This window comes from Melanostigma gelatinosum (genome assembly GCF_949748355.1).
Source record: "Melanostigma gelatinosum genome assembly, chromosome: 7".
Taxonomy (NCBI): Eukaryota; Metazoa; Chordata; class Actinopteri; order Perciformes; family Zoarcidae; genus Melanostigma; species Melanostigma gelatinosum.
The window spans coordinates 5,605,484-5,624,974 of NC_136640.1; the positions used below are offsets into that span (position 1 = coordinate 5,605,484).

At 43.6% G+C, this 19,491-nt stretch overlaps 1 protein-coding gene across 6 annotated transcripts in view; it reads right to left on the bottom strand.

The window, feature by feature from the left end:
- The window catches only part of rap1gap2a (RAP1 GTPase activating protein 2a), a 33,850-nt gene that overhangs the window by 2,022 nt on the left and 12,337 nt on the right, over positions 1–19,491 (bottom strand). The window contains exons 2-21 of one of the 6 annotated variants that reach the window (XM_079271477.1): positions 18,587–18,671; positions 14,065–14,100; positions 11,221–11,253; positions 10,757–10,978; positions 10,556–10,659; positions 9,480–9,558; positions 8,149–8,202; positions 7,401–7,484; positions 7,148–7,248; positions 6,472–6,601; positions 6,010–6,165; positions 5,654–5,725; positions 4,945–5,031; positions 4,670–4,810; positions 2,909–3,058; positions 2,549–2,661; positions 2,306–2,404; positions 2,029–2,149; positions 461–563; positions 250–323 (exon numbers count right to left, since the gene is read on the bottom strand). In XM_079271477.1, coding sequence (XP_079127603.1) covers positions 250–323; positions 461–563; positions 2,029–2,149; positions 2,306–2,404; positions 2,549–2,661; positions 2,909–3,058; positions 4,670–4,810; positions 4,945–5,031; positions 5,654–5,725; positions 6,010–6,165; positions 6,472–6,601; positions 7,148–7,248; positions 7,401–7,484; positions 8,149–8,202; positions 9,480–9,558; positions 10,556–10,659; positions 10,757–10,978; positions 11,221–11,253; positions 14,065–14,100; positions 18,587–18,671 — 2,044 coding nt within the window. Of the gene's footprint in view, positions 1–249; positions 324–460; positions 564–2,028; positions 2,150–2,305; positions 2,405–2,548; positions 2,695–2,908; positions 3,059–4,669; positions 4,811–4,944; positions 5,032–5,653; positions 5,726–6,009; positions 6,166–6,471; positions 6,602–7,147; positions 7,249–7,400; positions 7,485–8,148; positions 8,203–9,479; positions 9,559–10,555; positions 10,660–10,756; positions 10,979–11,220; positions 11,254–14,064; positions 14,101–17,080; positions 17,191–18,586; positions 18,672–19,491 lie in introns of those variants that run through there. The other 5 variants (XM_079271476.1, XM_079271480.1, XM_079271479.1 and 2 more) reach the window with 5 other exon arrangements.

A 19,491-nucleotide genomic window follows, 5' to 3' on the forward strand; every position in this document is an offset into this window, starting at 1 on the left:
TTCAGTGACATTACACAATGATCTGGAGATAATGACACGTGCGTAAGATGGAAAGTGAGCGTGTCAAAAACACAGAAGGAGACTTTATGTTATGCTTGCAGATTGTCACACTGAATTCTGTTGTTAGTTTCTGCTTTAAGAAGTTCGAACCGTGGCTTTTTTTTGTGCATGTGATACGTGTTCCCTTTTCTTTTTATAATAATCAGCACTTTTCTTTAAAATATGCTCACCAGGCATTACAACACTTACAGTTGTGGATGAGTGGCTCATTTTGTCAAAGCGGAACTTCAAGCTTGACCTCGGTGACGTCTTACTTTTCACATCTGCAGAATGTGGAAGAAGGGAACGGAAAAGACGGGAAGGAAATGCTCATGAGATCATCTGTCATCTCCAGGATGTCGTTCTTTGTAAGTCGTTGACAGCTGGGCTGTGATCGCCGTGTGTAAAATCGTAGCTTTACCTGTTGGACTGCGGCACATGATGACAGGGGTACCGGATCCCTGGCTGTCGACACTGAGGGAAGGACTAAAGGCGGAGGAGGACGTTATGGAGGGATGGCTGGCCTGGGGGACGGAGAGCACAAAGACATTCATCACGGAGGAAGAGATGGAGGAGCAGAGAAACTGAAGAGGCTCCGTGAACCACGGAAATTATCCTGTGAGCAAAGTTAGAGGCGCTGAATGTTTGGCAGGAAGTACAAGTGGAAATGATGCTTTGCAGGGAAGAAAAAAACAACATGACAAGTCAGGGGAAACAAATGAAGGGCTGTATATGTGTTTTTGCCTCCGTCAGCTGGAACGACCAACATATATTTGCTGACACCACAGTCTATGGCTGACACCCTCAGCCATCACTGCTCGCCATATGAACATTCAGAGGAGCAGAGGAAATGGAGATCTATACTGACGCAGGGTTGTCATATTACTTCTTTGTTTCAAAAAACATTTTGTGTCACCGCATTCTGAAGGAATGTTAGCCAGCTAACAACAGCAAAACATGTGTGTCTTAACCTGATGGTGTGTCTGTCATGTGTTTGAATTTTTGTGTTTTTATTTATGTCAAGAAAGTAAAGTAAAAAACAATGAAAAGTATTTGTTTTTATTTCAATCGAACCATTTGGCAGTACCTCCGCAGCCCACTAGATGGACTTCTGAGGCCCACCAGTGAGAATAGATAGCATCTGTAAAGCTCACTAATAAACATGTTTGTTCAAGATTTCAAGTGTAAAAGCTGCTGTTTTCACAGGAGGATATGGGCTGGACTATTTCTTGGCAACAAAAAAACACAACTTGTTGTTTTTACACTTGGGTATTAGTGCAGATGAAACAAAGGTATACCATATCGATGAGTGAGCTTTAGAGGTGCTGCTAGGCTGGTTGTCTTATCTTCAGAGAGAGCCAGGCTGTCTCCAGAGCTTTGTGCAAAGCAGAGCTAAACGCCAGCTCCATGTTCAGCGTACATCAGGTATGAGAGTTTCATCAACTCCCGCAAGAAAATGAACGAACGTATTTCGGAAAATGTTGTTCAACTCATCAACATGTAGTGAGGAGATGGTCTTTTAAGGCAAAGAAAAGCAATCATTTATCAAATGTTCCCTTCGTGATGATCACTGGTGCACTGCTGCATAAGTCTCTATGTTCTCTGGCCCTCAATAATGACATTGTTAACAGCCCTCTGTGTGATTCCCATGCAGTTAAATGGTAAGACTATGAATGATTGGACAGCATTTCTCACATTGGACAAAACAACACTGACAAGCAGTGTCATCCGATACACAGAAAGTGAGAGGAGCCGTAATCGTTATAATCAGTGTGCTGATGTCCAGCCCTCTCTATTACAGGCTCTGGGTAATTACAGACTATTTCACCCATGAAAGCTTTGGCGCTACCAACAACCTCTCACTCCTTTAGGAATGTGTTTCTAAATCTGCTCTCTCCACTTTCAACCACAAACATTCAATTTCCTCTCTTCTTCTCTGGTAAAGACGAGCTCACTTTGTTCAAACAAACTGTGAGTGCATGCACTCACTGTCTCCAGTTCTTCCAGAGCTTCGGTTTCCCCCGTGGTGCTGCTGAAGCTGCTGGTGCTGGACGAAGAGCGAGAGATGTTCGGTCTGGTGCTGCCGCACTCTTTCAGCTTGACAAACGGCCTTTTGAGGAACACAGAAGGGGGACAGGGGTGTAGAGAAGATTAACATTGGAGAACATTAGACCTGAGACAAAAGACCAAGTTTGCCTTTCGCCATCTCCCTCGACAGAATTTAGAGAAGAGTACGATGATCTCCATCAACAAGTATTTGTCCTACCTCTCTTTGTTGGGGCAAATCTCAGGCGAGCTGGGATTGGAGGATGTCTCTGACCTCCCCTCTTGGGACAGAGGGCAGAACTCTGCAAGCTTTTGGTCGCTGGAGACAAAAGAAAAACACATTAATGACGACACCTGACGGGACACACCGACAATGTTGGTATTTGCGGTGTGATGAACGTGATCATGATACCGAACAACAAAACGCAGTGGCATTTAAAACAGTGAGTCCTAAATCACCAACCTGCGTGTGTGTTTGTCCGATGGGGACTCTGTGCTGGAGTGGAGACGAGGGAAGAGGCCTGAGCGCCGCTTCACTGGGCTCTTCAGAGGAGACTTGGCTGACAACACAGGAGGCTGAAGATCACAGATCATAGAGTTAGGCTTCTCCTTGTTAAAAAAAAAGAAAAAAACACTCTTAACTCATTTAGATTAAATAACTGAAATAATGCACTTGTTGACAGAGTCTTTCTCTAAAAAGGACAACACAGGTGTAGTTCTTTCTACTATTATAAATCTTTTTCGACCCAAGTTCTCCTTGATTGACTCTTTCCATTCTGAGTGAGCAACCATCTTCCCCGTCCCATCACGCCCTCTTACTCACAGTGAAGGTGCTCTTTGTGCATTCACTGGTGCTCTGCGGCAGTCCTCCCCCGCTCACGCTGGCCGGGACCCCACCTCCTACCCCGGGGCTCCTGTGACGGTGAGACCCCACCATGGTCTCCATGGAGTGGCTCCTGACACGCATGGCTCTCTGGAGGAGGAGGAGGAGGAGGAAACAGAGAATGAGTGGTTGCGGAAGAGAGGAAGACCAAGGTGCACCGAGGAAAGGGGAAGGAAGAAGATGGGTAAAGGAAACCAAGAGAGGAATGAGTGTGGGAAGTGAAATAAAGGGGCAGAACAAATGTGTGTTTTATCAGCTTAAATGCAGCATACATTTTAATGTATGAATTAACATGTAGCATCATAGATGCTATTGCACAATACAACCACCAGGGGATGCAGTTCTCCAAGAATGAAGCCAAATAGGTTGGAGTTGATGAATGAACTGATCCTTTTCATTTTCATTCATTTAAAAAGAATAATAAATAAGAAGGGTCATAGCATTTTTTTTAGAATTCATAATAAATTCCAGGCAGTATTATTTAAATAATAAAATACACAATTAAATACCATTTAGATGTTTTGTCAATTCTGCTATCTTTGGCACATCAATTAATAAAATAAAATTTAGTTAAATTGATAAATACAACTTGAAAAGCTTATTTTCTTTGAAAGCATGAACACAAACAACAACATATGAAACAATGTTTATTAATTATGTGGCGATCCTCTGTTGAATTTACAGTAATGCAGACAGGTAATACACAGTGGCTGCCAGGGCAGCAATTAGAACAGCACCCCCTGGGACTGACTGCAGAAAGTGCAAAGTAGCTGTCCATAACGCCTGTGAAGAGTAAGAGAGCCACATTTTCACGTTAGTCACACATTCATAACACACACAGGCGCACACAGATAAAAATACAGATTCATATTAACATCAATTAAATGTGGACAAAAGACTGTGACGAGACAGGGATTGAGAGAAAACAGACTGACAACGAGAAAGGGATAATTTTTTACAAAGTACAGTGTTTGTGTTGATTTTCACACACACACACACACACACACAAAAGTGGAAATGTCATTATTTCGGTAAAGGAAATCAAAATTCAGGCGGCAGGTGACAAAACTACAAAATATAATCTAAAATAATACACTAGGGCTCTCATGCATTCTGGCTTGCTTTCAAATATTCTCCTGTAGATCAGCTTTTTCTCTGCTCTCATATAGCGTCCCCTTCAGACCATGAATATGGGTGTGTATGTGTGCGCTTTACCCGTGTTGTGGGGACATACAACCCTTTGTCACATTGTGGGGACAACATGCTCCTCCCCATAATGTCCATCATGACAGACTTGCTTTCAGGTGAGTTTAGGTTCAGGTTGGGGTAAAGGTCAGGATTAGGCTGGTAGCGGTCTCCAGAAAATGAATGTAAGTCAATGTCCTGTCCCCAAAGGTCATGAAAACACAACCGTGTGTGTGGGACAATATTGGTCGGGACATGTCCTCACCATCCATATGCAAATCTATGCCCTTGATGCACCAGCCTACACACATTTAAGGTGAAAATCTTTCAGCTTAGAGGAAAAGCAGCAGCAACAACGCCACTGATGGTTTAGCACCGTCATCTTGCAGACCGGTGACATTTAGTTGACCTACAGCAAGAAAACCTCAGAGTCTCGGGCTGTAATAATCAAATAAATGTCACAGAGCTGAGAAAACATCACATGTCACGTATACTTGTGTCCAGCTTCGTGTTCACCTTGAAGGACTCTAGCAGACCCCCGTGTCCCCCGTTCTCCAGCTTGTCCTCCTCTCCCGGCTGGCAAAGGCCCAGCGTTGCCTGGCTCTGTCTGTGCAGCTCGTCGTGGAGGTTGTCCAGCAGCGCAGCACGCGTTCGCCCCTGGAATCAATTTAGACACACACGCAAAGTCATGTCGGAAAACATCGGGGGTCGGTGTTGATTGCGGACGAAGCCGAGCTGCGACTGAAGGCAAGCTGTGGGGTTTTGAGTGCGGTTGTGCGGACGTGTGTCACCTCTAGTTTGGCGAATTTGTCGGATTTGTAGCAGGCGTTTTCAGCATTGATCAGCTTTGTCAGCATGAAGTCTCGAAACTCAGGACCCTGGAGAGAGAGGGAGGGGTAGAATTAGATGATGAACCAGAAGGGTGGGCAACAATGAGGAATGGATACTATTGCAGCACACTGTGTCTGATCAGCCTGACTGATTTAAATCCTCATCTGCCTCTCGTTCTCCCGTAACGCTGCAAATCATGTCCCGATAAGCAACTGAATCTTCCACTGAGTCTTGAAGCTAGATTAGTTTTAAAGTGCAGTTTTCCCTTCGTGACAATCATCTGATAAAACAGCCCAAATGTTCATCTTTTTGACTTGGTTTGGAACAAGACAATTTCAAATACTGAGCTGTGGTGGAAGAAGTACTCAGATCCCCTTTCTTAAGTAAGAGGAGTGAAAAAATACTCCATTTCAAGGAAACATTCTGCCTACAAACTCCTACCCAAGCAAAATGTGCATCACCTAAATTTAATTTAAAAGTTTCAAAAGTAAAAGTACTGGTTCTGTAATTCAGTGTCAGACTGCAGGAGGCATTATGTGCTTTCGCCATATGTACTGGCATTTTCAATCAGATGAAATATTCACGTTTAAGACAAAGTCGAGTCAAGGTGATCAAATGTATGAAGTCGATAATATCTTTCCCTCTGTTGATCACAGCTCTTTCTCTCACCTTCCTAAAGACAGCTGGGTTCGGGAGAGGGGGTCCAAAAGGAGGCACATCCTCCCTCGCTGTAACAGACACCTGTTGACATGAAACAAATAACAGTGACATGTCATTAGCGTGTATTTCAGGCGGACTCGGGTTTCCAACAGTGAGGATGAAACAGCGTCCAAGGAAAAGTTGAGAACACCCTTTCATCGCGAGAGAATCATTGATTAATGATTGTGTACTACGCTTATGCAAGTTATTCATGGGAGAACAGTTTGTTTTCTTCCCAGCAACCAGCTGACACTCTTTGAAGCTTGTTTGAATTACTAATCTACATTTAATACGGAGTCATTTCACCACACAGGCCTGGTTTGTACCTTGTATGTTGTGTGCTCCGTACACGGGTTCTCAACCTGCACCAGCACGTAAGCGTGCAGGAAATTGGAGGCGATCATGTCTGGAACGAACGGTGTGGCCTCTTCCTGGAAGACTGTGGCCACAATGTCATTCCCTATGTGCCTTTTCCGCTGGAGCTAAATCAGCAGAGGGGAGAAATTCATACGATTATTAGTTGGTCAACATATTTGGAGTCCTCTGTGACATAAATCACAGCATGCACTCAGGATTTATTTGTTTCTAAGGAGGGTTGTATTGGCTTAACATCAAATAACATGCAAACATTTGACGTAACATAATGGCAATATAGCAATGGTTTTTTAAACACCACATCTGACTGGTTTAATGTTGATATTATTTCGAGCCAAAGGATTCTTACTTTGCAGTTAAATCCTTTGAGCCGGCGCTGTAACAATAATGAAGCCAGTATTAAAGTATTGTACCTGCTGGACGTCTCCTTCGGTGAAGGGAAGCTTTGTTGACACATGGAACATAATCTCCCTCCGTCTGAAGACAGTGTAGACGGATTCAGACCCGGTCTGTCCGTGGGATACGTCCAGCCCGCCGCGGAACCTGTCACATTATCAAAGCAAAGGCGTCACATCCTCTGTGAGGCCTCCAGCCATCAGTAATTAGACAGATTACATTTTGTGCATTTCAAACGTCCGTTTCGTCACATTTTGTGCTTAACTAGCTCTGAGGCCACCCAGAAATGTTGTGCAGTTTGCTGTAACGTGTCAGCTACAATTCAAAGCCTCCCTAACAGAGAAAGTAACAAGTGCAACACAATTTTAAAAAAAGCCCTGCAAGACAATAAAGTATGCTAAGCTCTGATTACATGTCCACATGGCAGTTTCTCTTCTCAGATCTGATTCGCCAAGCAGTTTATCCGGGTAGCACGCTGAGGCCGAAACAGCAGGACAAATTGCTCCAAGGTTACAGTCATAAAACTCTGCTATTTTGCTCTATGACAATTCACTATAATGGCATCGTTCTTCAGAACGTCGTTGACCTCTCTAGTCTCTTATTTTGACGTTACTAAATCCTGCGCTGTTTAAATGCACTTGACTCTGTTTCTGTTCTCTTCTTTTTCGCGTCATGTTCGAGCCCTACTCGTACCCTTTAAAGTCCTGAAGCTCTATGTTGTCGCCCAGGATACTGACGAACTCCTTGAAAGCTGGTGTCTCCTCGTTGTTCCCAAATAACTCTTCCTCTGATGTCTGAGAGGAGGAGACATGATTACGGCATGGAGCAAAAAAACAACAACAAACAGTGCCAGATACATGATACGAGACATAAATCAGTGGATGAGATCTAATGGTGTGTGTGAGTTAAACTGGAGAACACTGGCAGCATGAATATGACCGCTCACCTGTCCAAACTTCTGGTAGATGACTCCAAATTTGAAGGTGTTGTTCACCTCGTGTTCATCATAAGCCACCATCAACTGGGATCCCTGTACATACACAAAAACAACAATGTCCTACTTACTCCCCATGGCTACTTATCTCAACTCGTTACACACTTTCTTCTTGCTGTGGTAGTTAGTAAAACATGTTTTCCCGTTCTGCAACATGTCTCCAGGCAGGTTTATTAGGCCCCGTGTTACGTGAGGCTGACATGCGACAGACTGTCACGGCCCTCAGCGAAGGCGGTGAACTCGCTGTTGCCTCTTGCAGACTGAGACACAGATGGGCTGGTTTTTTTTTTTTCCCTTTCCCGAGGCACTGGCTGAAAGCATGCTCCATCACACTCCTCCGCCTGGCTCACAGGGGGAGAAACAGATCCATCGTGTCCATTTTAGGAAGTTGTCGCTTTTGAATAATGCACTTACTGAACAGGGCAGATGTTGGAGAGGAACTTATGAATAATATGTGATAAGTCGTGTGCTATTTTTCTGGTTAAGAGGGTGTGTTGTCACGTTGGCGTAGAATCAGGTGAGGGATGCTGTAGCATTCGCGTTTTCGGCCATACTGTGCCCCCTTGTCACTCCGTAGAAGCAGACAAAGACAGGATAAGGTAACTCATGTCAGCTTGAATGAATACATGCAGGCTATACCAGGCTAGATGAGCTTAGGTCAGACTGGATATAAAGAGGTTGCAGTGTGGGAGTAACTCACCCGAGGGTAGAGGACAGGGTTGAACTTCAGCCCTGTGGCATCGTCACACAGGAGCTGGGAGAAGAAAAAGACTCAATATATTTGACATCATGTAAGAAAAATCTCATTATATATATCGAAGGTTTTCAGCTTAATAACAACTAGAAAAGCCACCCAGTTCAATAAAAACCAGCCCAAATCATTATATGCACTAGAAAACACATCATAAGCATACAGAGCTCCATATCTGCATCAAATAACTAAAGATAAAATGTTAGACAAATAGGCTACTGCAACTCACAAATAGTGTCAGACAACACAATGTCACTGATGATGACGTCAAGGTGAGTATGTCCTACCTTATCCCTAACAACCAACAACTCACGTAGAACAAATAGTTTACTGAATTTTGTATCTGTATTTTTTAACCAAAAAACGAGCCCAATTTTCATCTGACTACCAAATGAATCAAAAGTCGACCAATTGGGCAGAAACCAGACCAACTTGGCAACACTGGATACAGAAGGGAAATGTTAATTCATGGCAGTGAGTTATGCACACAAGCTTGATTACATAGTTAATATAATTAAAACATGTATGACATCTAGAAATCTTGATGATTTGCTCGACATAAATCCTGTTTACATCACACGGCCCTGATTAAATCATCTAAAAATCACCAAGTACAACATGGGACTCAAGGATGCGAATTACTGTTGGAAGAGTAGAGACAAAGCAAGCCGGGTACTTGTGAGATTTCTTCAGTTTCTCTTTTGAAAGTGAGTCATCAAAAGTACGCCGGTTGAGTGTTTGATTAAACCACTGCCACAATATTCACAGCTGTGTGTTTTGGAGACAGCTCTCTCCTGCCATCGGTATATCCAAACAAGCATTGTGGCTTGAACTGGCAGGCTTTATTGACAGATATTTCCTCCTTTGAATCAGTCACTGCAAGGACTAACAATTACCAAGGGAACCTTCACGACGTTCGTTTACATTTTTTTGCTGTTATATAAAGAAGGGAAAATACAGGAAGTGAATATTCCTACTGTTTTTATTGTGCATTTTTAACTTATCTGATTTAATTACCTACTTATCTACATAATTAGATTCTTTCTTTTGTTCCGTTACCTCTACTTTGTTGATTTACTGTCATATATTTGGCTGCATGCTGCATTATGTTTTTTATATGTTAGAAAAAGCAAGTGCTGTTTGATGATGATCGATGCTGCTGAAAGTAAGGTCCTTCTTAAGAGCCAGCCAGCCTCCACACATCAAATCCTGCACTTCAGCTGCATTATGTTTAGATGTCGCCTTCCTTTCAACCTTGTGTACTGTTAAACTCGTCTTACCTTGGCAATCTGCGGTACACTGGGCAGCTGGTTGATGCCTGCTAAAGAGATCCTGTCATGGACAGTTTTGATCCTCGACCTGCAACAGAACAAGAAGAGGAGCTCTGCCGTTCAGATTCTTCAGATATTTATTCCAGCGAAGAGATTTCGTAACTTATGTTTCTCCTTGTTTATATGCAATTAGGTGATAATAGTTATGATAATGAAGAGTTTAGTCTCAAAAAGAAGAAAAAAGAGAGAGCATCACTCCATTGTTTTTCTGTTGATGAAAACATCACCAACTGTGATAATGGAAGGAAAGCTGCTTCCTACAGCTCCACAAATCTGTTCAGAGTTAATCGTGACAAACAGCTGCAACAAAAGACAAAGAAGGAGGGAGACTCTTAGAGAGAGAGAGAGAGAGAGAGCGAGAGAGAGAGAGAGAGAGAGAGAGAGAGAGAGAGAGAGAGAGAGAGAGAGAGAGAGAGAGAGAGAGAGAGAGGCAGTGTTGCTCTTTCGGTTGATGTTAGTTGGTCAACCACTTTGGTCTAGACTGGAATTTCTGAGCAACGATTGGATAGCTTGTAATAAATGTTGGAAGAGACATTCGTGGTCCCCAGAGGATTAATCCTCCTGACTTAAGTATTCCTCTTACTTTTACTCAAACGCCATTAAGATATTGACATTCGTGGCTTTGATTGTAATGTTTCTACAACTGTTGCATAGATTGGTGAAGACATGTTTTGGTAACACCAGGGATTACTTGATTTTCCTCTGACTTTTAATCAAGGGCCACCATCAGGTAAAATAGGGTCATTGTCTTGTCATCTTGTAATTGTCATTGGTATAGTAGACAAGAAGAAAAACCTAACAAATCAAATAACAAAAGGACAAAGAGAAGCAGCAGAGCAGCAGAGCAGACAGGTTAAAGACACACCTGAATAGCTTGGACTCAAGAGAAACATGGACTGTACGAAAATGGGTGAAACTCAACGTTATTTATGCTTACTGTATATACACTTTGTTAGACATACTGTACACAGTTTGAGGCGTGAAATGCATCAAGTTAAGATACCAATGCATTTCCCTCATCGTACCTGAGCATGATGCGTAGGTACTCCTGTCCCTCAGCCTCCTCGTGTTTCAGAGACATGATGAGGTGGCCTATGCTGCTGCCAGTGCAGTAATAGTTCATGTGCTCCTGGATGTTTGAATGTAGAGAAGAGATTGTTGAGAGAGAGAGACGGATCCTCCGCTGCTCAATACACGGTGACACCGACATTAAAACACACACTCACCTTGCCTAGGAAGTGTTTGCGGTATGCGCGGGCTGTGCTGTTACACTCCAGGCGGTAGCTGTGCGCCCCACCGGGGCTCATGCCCTCTCCTCCGTCCTCCTCCTCACAGAAACTGGACTCTGAGGAAGAGGGGGTCCCGACTGGTGCTTCCACATCTTCAATCCAGTAACCCCCGAACTGTGGCAGGATCACCTGGGGGTATGGACCACCTTTCTCCAGGACCTTGCACAGAAGAGCAGGTGGAAGGCAGAAAGCAAAAATATGCAAAAACTATAATAGTTTTGGAGCAAGCAAAGTTTTGCACAGTTGCACCATCGTAATCTAAGCTTGTTAAGCATGTAATAAAAACAGATGCAAAAGTACTTCTATTTTAAATGTATAATCTAATGTCAGAAACACTCCGAGCTAGTGGTTACACAGGAGAGGGGTGTAGCTGTGTGTTATGAGAGTGATAAATGACTCACAGCTTCTATCCGTGGGTAGGGGATATAGTCATCCTGTCGAATAGAGGACACACACCGTTAACGAGACTAAATTTAACATAAGTGAACTTCACTGGCTTTCAACACAATGATACAGTTGCGAGCGCAGTCACAAACACAGCAACAGAGAGGTAACACAACTTATAATGCCAAATAAGAATCTCTCGTAGGCCGACAGATGAGACGAGAAAATCCACAGCGCAAATCATGTTGAAGAAGCAGTGATGAAGGGAAACATGCAGAGACACAATCACACGAACGGATCAGAAGTGTACAAGTGTGTGTACGCTGTCTGGTCACACCTTCCATCTTTTGGGCTCTTCAGCTTTCGGGACCTAATTAGTGTCCGTGCGCAGCATGAGGACGGAGAAGCACAAGGGTAAAAAAAAAAAAAGAAGCAAGGTTTGTTTGTTTATTGTGCATTTAAAAACTGTGCCGGAACATGGCACCTCATTGCCTCTGTTGCTCAGATGACACTGAATGAGTCATACATGCTAATTCACTTTTCTGCGCAAAATGCAGACACACACACACACACACACACACACACACACACACACACACTCGGGTAATACAGGCCCTTAGTCATCATATCTCTCTGAATGTAGCTTCCAGACATGCTTTTCCTCATTGCCTTCTCGTGGGACACACTGAGACGCGGGGCCGATGCCGCAGTGTTTTGTATATATATGCAGATATAAAAGCCAATCTGGTTGACACAAAGTAAATTGGCCAATTATGGTACAGGCCCAGTGGAACATCTCGTCTACATGACTGAGCATTGAAGTGACGAAATGAACAAGTGTGGGGATTCAGAGTGCTGAACATACACACTGCTACCATCACTTCTAGTGCCACCAATCACATAAGAATTCTTTTCAACAGTACAAGTACGGACTTATGGACACACACACACACACACACATGCTTCTCAGTCTGGTCTGTAGTGGCGTGTGTCTGTCTGAGTGCATATTGATGGAGCAGCTGTTAACGTCACGGGGGAATCATTGTCAACAATACGAGACTGATCACAAAGACGCTCCGGAGAGGCTTTACTTTTCAGGCATAGACAGAGAGATGAAGAGAGAGGGACAAAGGAGGAAGGAGGAGGCAGAGGTGGAAAGAGGTGAAGTTAGATGATGAAGAAGAAAGGAGGGGGGAAAAAGAGATGGGGATCAAAAAGGTGACCTTCATCAGCACCATCCAGGCTGCAGTATTGAAGCACACTTTGAAGGCTGAGCTCCATCTGTGGAGTAAGAGCTCAAGAGAGCAGGTCGATGCAAGCTGAGAGGATGGATATGGTGCACAGTGTGTGTGTGTGTGTGCTGTATGTGAGAATCGTTGATCATCGGGCTGCTTTGACTGACTCAACCAGTCACACTTTTCAAATAACTCTACTTATGTCTTCAGTCAGCCTGTCCTTCTGTATCTCCCAGAGCAGCATCTTTCTACCGTTCTCCTTCTGTGTTATGAAGGAGAACCCATGATTCAAAGTAAGGGAGGAAGAAAACATGAATACACCCGAGTATTGCGATGTCATGTTTTGTTATACAGTATCGATTCTCAAAAAACACGATCGATGTTTACATGCAAAGATTCACGGCAGACCGTAGTTCATTTTGTGTTGTGTTTTGATGTTTAATGTTGCCGGTACTGTGAGAAGTACGAAAGCAGATCCCACTCTTCTTTTTTATGAGTCACATTTTACACAAATGGTGGCGTGTTCTTTATACTATGAGTTTTCCTAAAATGATATGTAAAAAAATGCAATATCTCGCCTTGCTTTCAGAATCGCAATATATTGCCATGTGTTGAATCGTAACCCCTGCATCATGATACGTATTGTATTGCCAGGTTCTTGCGAATACACAGCCCGAGCAGGGGCCTCATTCTTAAACTCTGCAGATACAAAGATCAACAACGTGTTCGTCCCACGTCTGTCTGTGGCACTCAAGCCTAGTTCATTCAATAAACTATATCGGGCAGGCTACAAGGGCAACGCTTGTTCTTATGATCAATGCAATGTTGGTTTTGATCACTATTTCGCTTTTGGGTAGTTTGATGTGCTGCGTTCATGAATTTCTGCAAAAAAGTAAGTAATTATTTTCAGTGAGTGGTCCCTTCAGAGCTGGATGTATAAGCTGCATAACAGTAAGGGTCATTATATTTATAATATTATTATATTACATTTCCAGCGACTACCTGGTACTGCCTAATTCACACATTTTGGAGACGTCATCACAAAACATAAATCAAGCACTTCTACTTCTCTTTGTATCTTCCCTTGGCCACTTGTTCCCTCTTCTCTGCCTTTCATTTCTCCTCCTCCTCCTCTTCCTCTTCCTCCTCTACCTTGTTATATCCCCATCTGTCCTCAGACCACTTAAAGCCTGCGCCTTATGGGCCCCAGAAGGAGAGCACAAAGAAAAGTCATACAGAGGGAGAAAGACTTTATAAAAAATCAATGAATTGAATGAATTCCATGTCGAGAAGGAGACCATTGTTATGCCAGTCCAGATCTTTCTATTCTTCTCTGCCCCCAGCATTCCCATTATCCAATCTGAGCAACAGACTGAACCCAGCGGGCCACTGATGGAAACATCAATGTCTGTCACATCCTTGTATATGTTAACTCTGGCTGTGGACAAAGAAAAAGAGAGCGGACAGACACCGTCTCGCAGTATTTTCATGTTCTGTTTCGGTTTTACCCAGGACAAGAATCTCTTGATAGCACAGACATGAGTAAGAAATGGAAGTGGTGAAATAAAGTAGAGATAAGAGGAAAGAAACTGGAGTCACAGGAAAGAATTAATGAGAATGTCATACCTGCATCCTCTCCAGCATATCGAAGAACTCTGCAGACTGAAACAGAGGAAGATTGTAAAACAGGGTATAACGCTGCTGACCTTTGACTTTCACAGCACCGGCAACATCTTCTGACACCAAACACACATTTAGTCAGTACAAAAGCAGAGCCGTTGCCCTTCAGTTGACTCTAATTTACACTGCAAACAAGGCTTTTGATGCTCAAACCAAAATGTCTTATATCTGTAACATCGGCGCCAGCAGCAGCAGATCTCGCTCACTGCCTTCGATTTCCCTCCACAGCCTGAACTTAGCCGCGTCAAGTGGGCAGGACAGGACAGAGACTTCCAGTCTCTCACACCCACATGCACGCACGCTGATACGCAACCGCTTCCTTAGAAAGTAACACGCACTCACACAAACACATGCATCCTAAAGTGCATTCACACGTCCACCTCGACACATCACACCTCACTGTGACACTGTGAATCGATAATGGTCCACATGCTTTGGGTCTTCGTGCTCCGATTTTCAGCACATGTACACTGTGCAGGTTCATTTTTGGGCGATGCAGAACACATGTGCGCGCACACACACAAAAGACGTTAAATTTGGCACCAAATTAAACGTCCTGTTGAAAAAAGGAGTCTGGTTTAAAGGAAGGAAACCACAAAAAAACATTCCTGGTCGAGATTCTACGAGAGCGGTGCTATGCTTCCTCTTTAAATGGTGTCCACAATGAACGCTGCTGTTCAATCGTGATGTAACCAATGAAAAAAATAAAAATGACCCAAAAAAACATCAAATATAGCTCAAGCGCAAGTTCAATCAGGAAGACACTCACTAGGAATCGCTGTCTTTCCTCTCCTTGTAAGTACTCTATCAGCTGATTGGGGGCGTGCACTTTTAAGTAACCAACCAGATGCGGCACACCGGGTCCTCAAGCCAATCAGATCGTTGCTGTCAATCTTTAAATAGTGTTCTCCTCTCTGCTGCTGTCAGGTGTCATTTCAGCTAAGCAGATGCAACCCTCCTCCACCCCAGTCGCCTCCAGTCAGCATCACAGTCGTGCTCCTGATGCATCATCAGTGCAGCAACTCCTTTCACCACCACCACCAGTGTCTGGACTCCAGGGGGGATTAGGCCTGTTGGACCTCAGTATCCCTACCCTCGGTGATAGTACTTCAGGATGGAGTCCAATCGCCAAAGACTTTGCACTTTTGCATATTTGACGCTTGTATAATAAATCATTGTTAAACTTATGAAACAAGTCTCTCCTGATTGAACTATAACCTACTTTAAATGACTTTGACAGCCAATACCACACACTAACTCTGTGGTGTCATAAAATACAAAGCAAGAGCAACCTGGAAATAAATGCCTTCCCAATACCTGTCGCTGCTTGATCAGGAAAGTCTGATCAATTATTTTACAGCCGTTTAAATGACCAATAAAAACGAAAGATATTCCCTACAATGGTAATCTGCAGTTACACACACAGCTTGTCAAGCAGTTAATATCAACGAGTTAAAGGTCTTGTATGCCGATACAGCGCTGTGAGCTGGAGCTACAGAGTCAACATCAGACCAACAATAAGCACAAGTGTCTATATCTGTCAGGTAGCAGCTTTGGCAGGTGCGCTCTCAGCACATGTTATTGTGAGATACGTCCGCCTGCGTGGCGTAACAGTTATCACATGAGGGCGGCAAGAGGAAGGAAGGGGTGTTGATAATAGGCAGCCTCTGCAGCTTTTCCTTTTCCTTTGTATCTCTGGAGATGTCCTCACACGGTGTTGACCATGACAGTTTAAAAGACGCACCGATGCAGCTTGTCCTGGCACTGTTTGAGTGGGATCCTGCAGTGCTGACGGTGTGTTCAATGATCGTCTACATTCCCTGCAGTTACCCGACAAACGAGCAAGGACACAAGATACTTATTTGTCTTCTCTGCCATGCTGTCAATCTAAAACAGGACCCAGATGTCTGTATTTTCTGCCTCTTTCACCTGAGGTGTCTCATTATGCTAATGTATCATCTTTCTATTCTGTCCCGTTCATGATTCTGATTCCTTCACCTTTTCTCTGCCCTTTCTCCTTCTTACCATCTCTTCGTGTGCTCCATGCAGCCCGGCAACAACATCTGCATCTCTCATCTCCCATGGCAACCCGCTATAGGGCTATCACAGACTTCAGGCAGATTATTTCGGCTGCCTGCCTGATCGACTATTATTCACATGTCTTCATGTAAAGACATTTGCACATTGACAGCAATGATGATATGACACAGACAGGGGCAGTGGCCGGCATGTCTCATCGGGATTAAAGGGATGTTACAGAATTTAACTTCATCGAAACACGAAGTGAAAGGAATTAAACGGGAACAAGCGGAAATTTGCAAGGCGATTTGAGGTGGTGTGAGTTTCTTTCTTTCTTAATTATTTGTTTCTTTGACCCTCTCTTTAGTCCAACTGGCATGAGAACCACAGGTATCACCCTCTCATTATAACCACAGCAGCCACTTGTTGTTTCTAGTTGAGTGCAGTTCAGTTCTGTTTGAGACAGCCTTGTTCCGAATACCTGCACCTCAGCCAAAGCCAGCGTTGTCCTAGCACGACCGGGCTGTACATCCACAGACGCTTCTCTCCTGCCCACAACACAACTCCTTCTCTGGGTCAAAGGGTGACGGGTGGATGAAGGGATGAGCCTGAGCGGGTAGCTCTACAGCTCTCAGATGTACAGTAAGACAAAAACCCCCTCATAGCATCTTTATAGCACAGCTCTGTCAGATACCTGGAACACTGGCTGACATCTGTATTTCATACATCAGTCAATAGTGTTTTGGCTCAGCCTCTAGGTTACGAAATACTGTTGTGAAACGCTTCACATGTGGGTGTAAATCTGCTATAAATACGACACAAAAGAGTGAAAGTTTCAGAGATGCAGTCGTTCCCCTGCCAGCTTTTTCAAACCAAACACATGAACTGTTGCGTTCAGTAACAGAGTGTCTGGTTGTTTCTTTGAGTCAAAATGCAGACTTACCTTAGCATTAGCTGCTGAATCACGATGTCCCTGCCTTTTCTTCTTCTTAATCTCTCTTCTACATTTAGAAAGTTATGTCCCTGTCACTCACCTTTTATTGTGTATTTGGCATTTTAAAGCCGAAAGGTTAGACAGGAAAATCAAGTCACGCAGTAAACTGAGTCTCATGTAAACACAGAACAGGTTATTCCAGTGTGCATGTGTCAACACGTGCAACACACACACACACACACACACACACACACACACACCCTTATTTTTAATTCGAGTTTGATTATGACAACTGTGAGGACTTTCCTTTCGCCCATATATCCCCCAACCCTAATTTAGCCCCATCTACTGTATATGTTGGGGTTATGTGCTGCTTTCATTGGAAAAATAGTTGGCATGGGTTTTACAGTTATGCTTTCAAAGTATAGCTCATTCTTGCCTGTTTCTCTAATGTTGCACACTCCAGCTTTGACGGTTTAGGCTGCACATCATGTAACAAAGCAGCCAAAGATGTGTGGTCTCTTGATGGATTTGATGTGGACTGTGATTACAGGAAATTATAAGCGTCAAAACTTCTTTACATGAACGTTAGACCACTCTAGCTCACAGCTAAATTGTGGGTTATATACCAGAAATCAGCCACACACCGAGATTACATTTCACTCCAGTTATATGTCTCTCATATCTTTTGTCATATATTAGAGTGTTGTATTCCCGTCTAGATAATCGGTCTGTCTGACCTTGAGCAAACTTCGCCTTTCTGTGCCATCCCCCTCTGTGTTGGAAGATTCAATAATGATGGCTTAGTTCAAGGTGACTTACTGCAGAAAGTGTCTCCCTCCTGCAGGAGCCGTCATCCATTTCATGTGTATCACCCTGCTGGTCTGCCCTCCTGCAAAATGTTTCCTCTAATTCATCATGCTCGAGAAAAATCGAAAATATTCCAGCCGCGGAACAAGTGCAATGCAGTGAGAGTAACGGATAAAGTCACGACCACATGAATCGGTGTGACAGCACCTGAGAACGGTGATCCTCTACAGTCGGATGGATTTAATTTGTATTCAGGTTCCGTTTGGTTTATATTTTTTTCAATTTGCCGAGTCACAGCTTTGGCCCAAGTTTCATTTGATGACACCGTTTGATTGAACTTCACAATTTGCGGTCAAGATAGCAACCGAGAATAAAGCTTCCGACCTTTTCCTTCTGCGATTGGTCACGAACGAAGGTTACGGTATTGTAACCCTAGTTCTATAATCACAGACTGAGCCCTCCGCTGGACTCCATGGGTTGTGCTCCCCTCTATTCACGAGCACGCATTAACCAACTGAAAATATGCATCAGCCTAGCTGGCCAGATGTGCCAACCCGAATATGTGCACGCCCCAAGGTATATAAGGTAGCACACACTGCTGCTAAACTATCAGTAAATCAATATCTGTCAAAAAATGTGTGTGTGTACACATGTACGTCACAACATGTGCGTGCACATTCATGTGTGTGTGTGTGTGTTTCCCACCTTCATGTTGGGCGGTGCAGTGTGGGGCGGTGAGGGGGGGCATTCTCCCAGCGGCACGTTGGAAATGTTCAGCAGCTCCTGTTTCCTGGAGAGAGGAGGTCAAAGTGAGGAGTAAGCAAATGATCCAGATTTTATAAAAGGTCAACCGGTGCTCATTTCAATATCAAATTACACTTCAACATTTGATTAGGAGGCTGATGAGCGACGAAATGCAATCTCATTTTCAAAGATATTAATTTGCCACGTGTCACATGTCTTCCTTTTGAGTAACTTAAATACATTCAGCATATTAAGGAACAATTTGGAAAATGTAAGAATTACACGATTAAGTGTAATTCCTCTGAAGAAACTAAAACCAACAATGAATTTATCCTGCTCACAAGTTTTGTCTGAGACAAACACAAATCCTGTGTTGTAACTCTTTAAAACACAAAAAAAGTAGATTGCATCGCGAGACACAATTAAGAAACGCATGAGTGCTACATTATCGAGCCTATTCCATGAAGAATAACTTTTATCGTAGCTATAATTGAAGGTTTTAAAAGCAGAAAGCCAGAAAGCCTGTTGGAAATAGGCGGTGAAGTGTCAGATTGGTGCTTGAAGTCCTTTGGTGCTTGAAGCCTCAGCTCCTCTCTTGTGCTTTTACCCCCTCTGCAGCGAACTCAGAAGCATGATTGCACATTAATGGCTCCAGATGTGAAAGCTTGATCCGTCACATGGGAGACAGCCAGAAGATTGGCTCAGCCACAGAAACCTGGCGTATTTGGATCAAATCCAGTGGTTTGTCATTGGAACATATTCAGATGGGATACTTGTGGTGGTGATGGACACCTCTTGTGCATGATCAACATCAAGAGGGTTAATGAAGAAATAAAGAGGGACAAAAGAGCGCAGATGTACTAAAC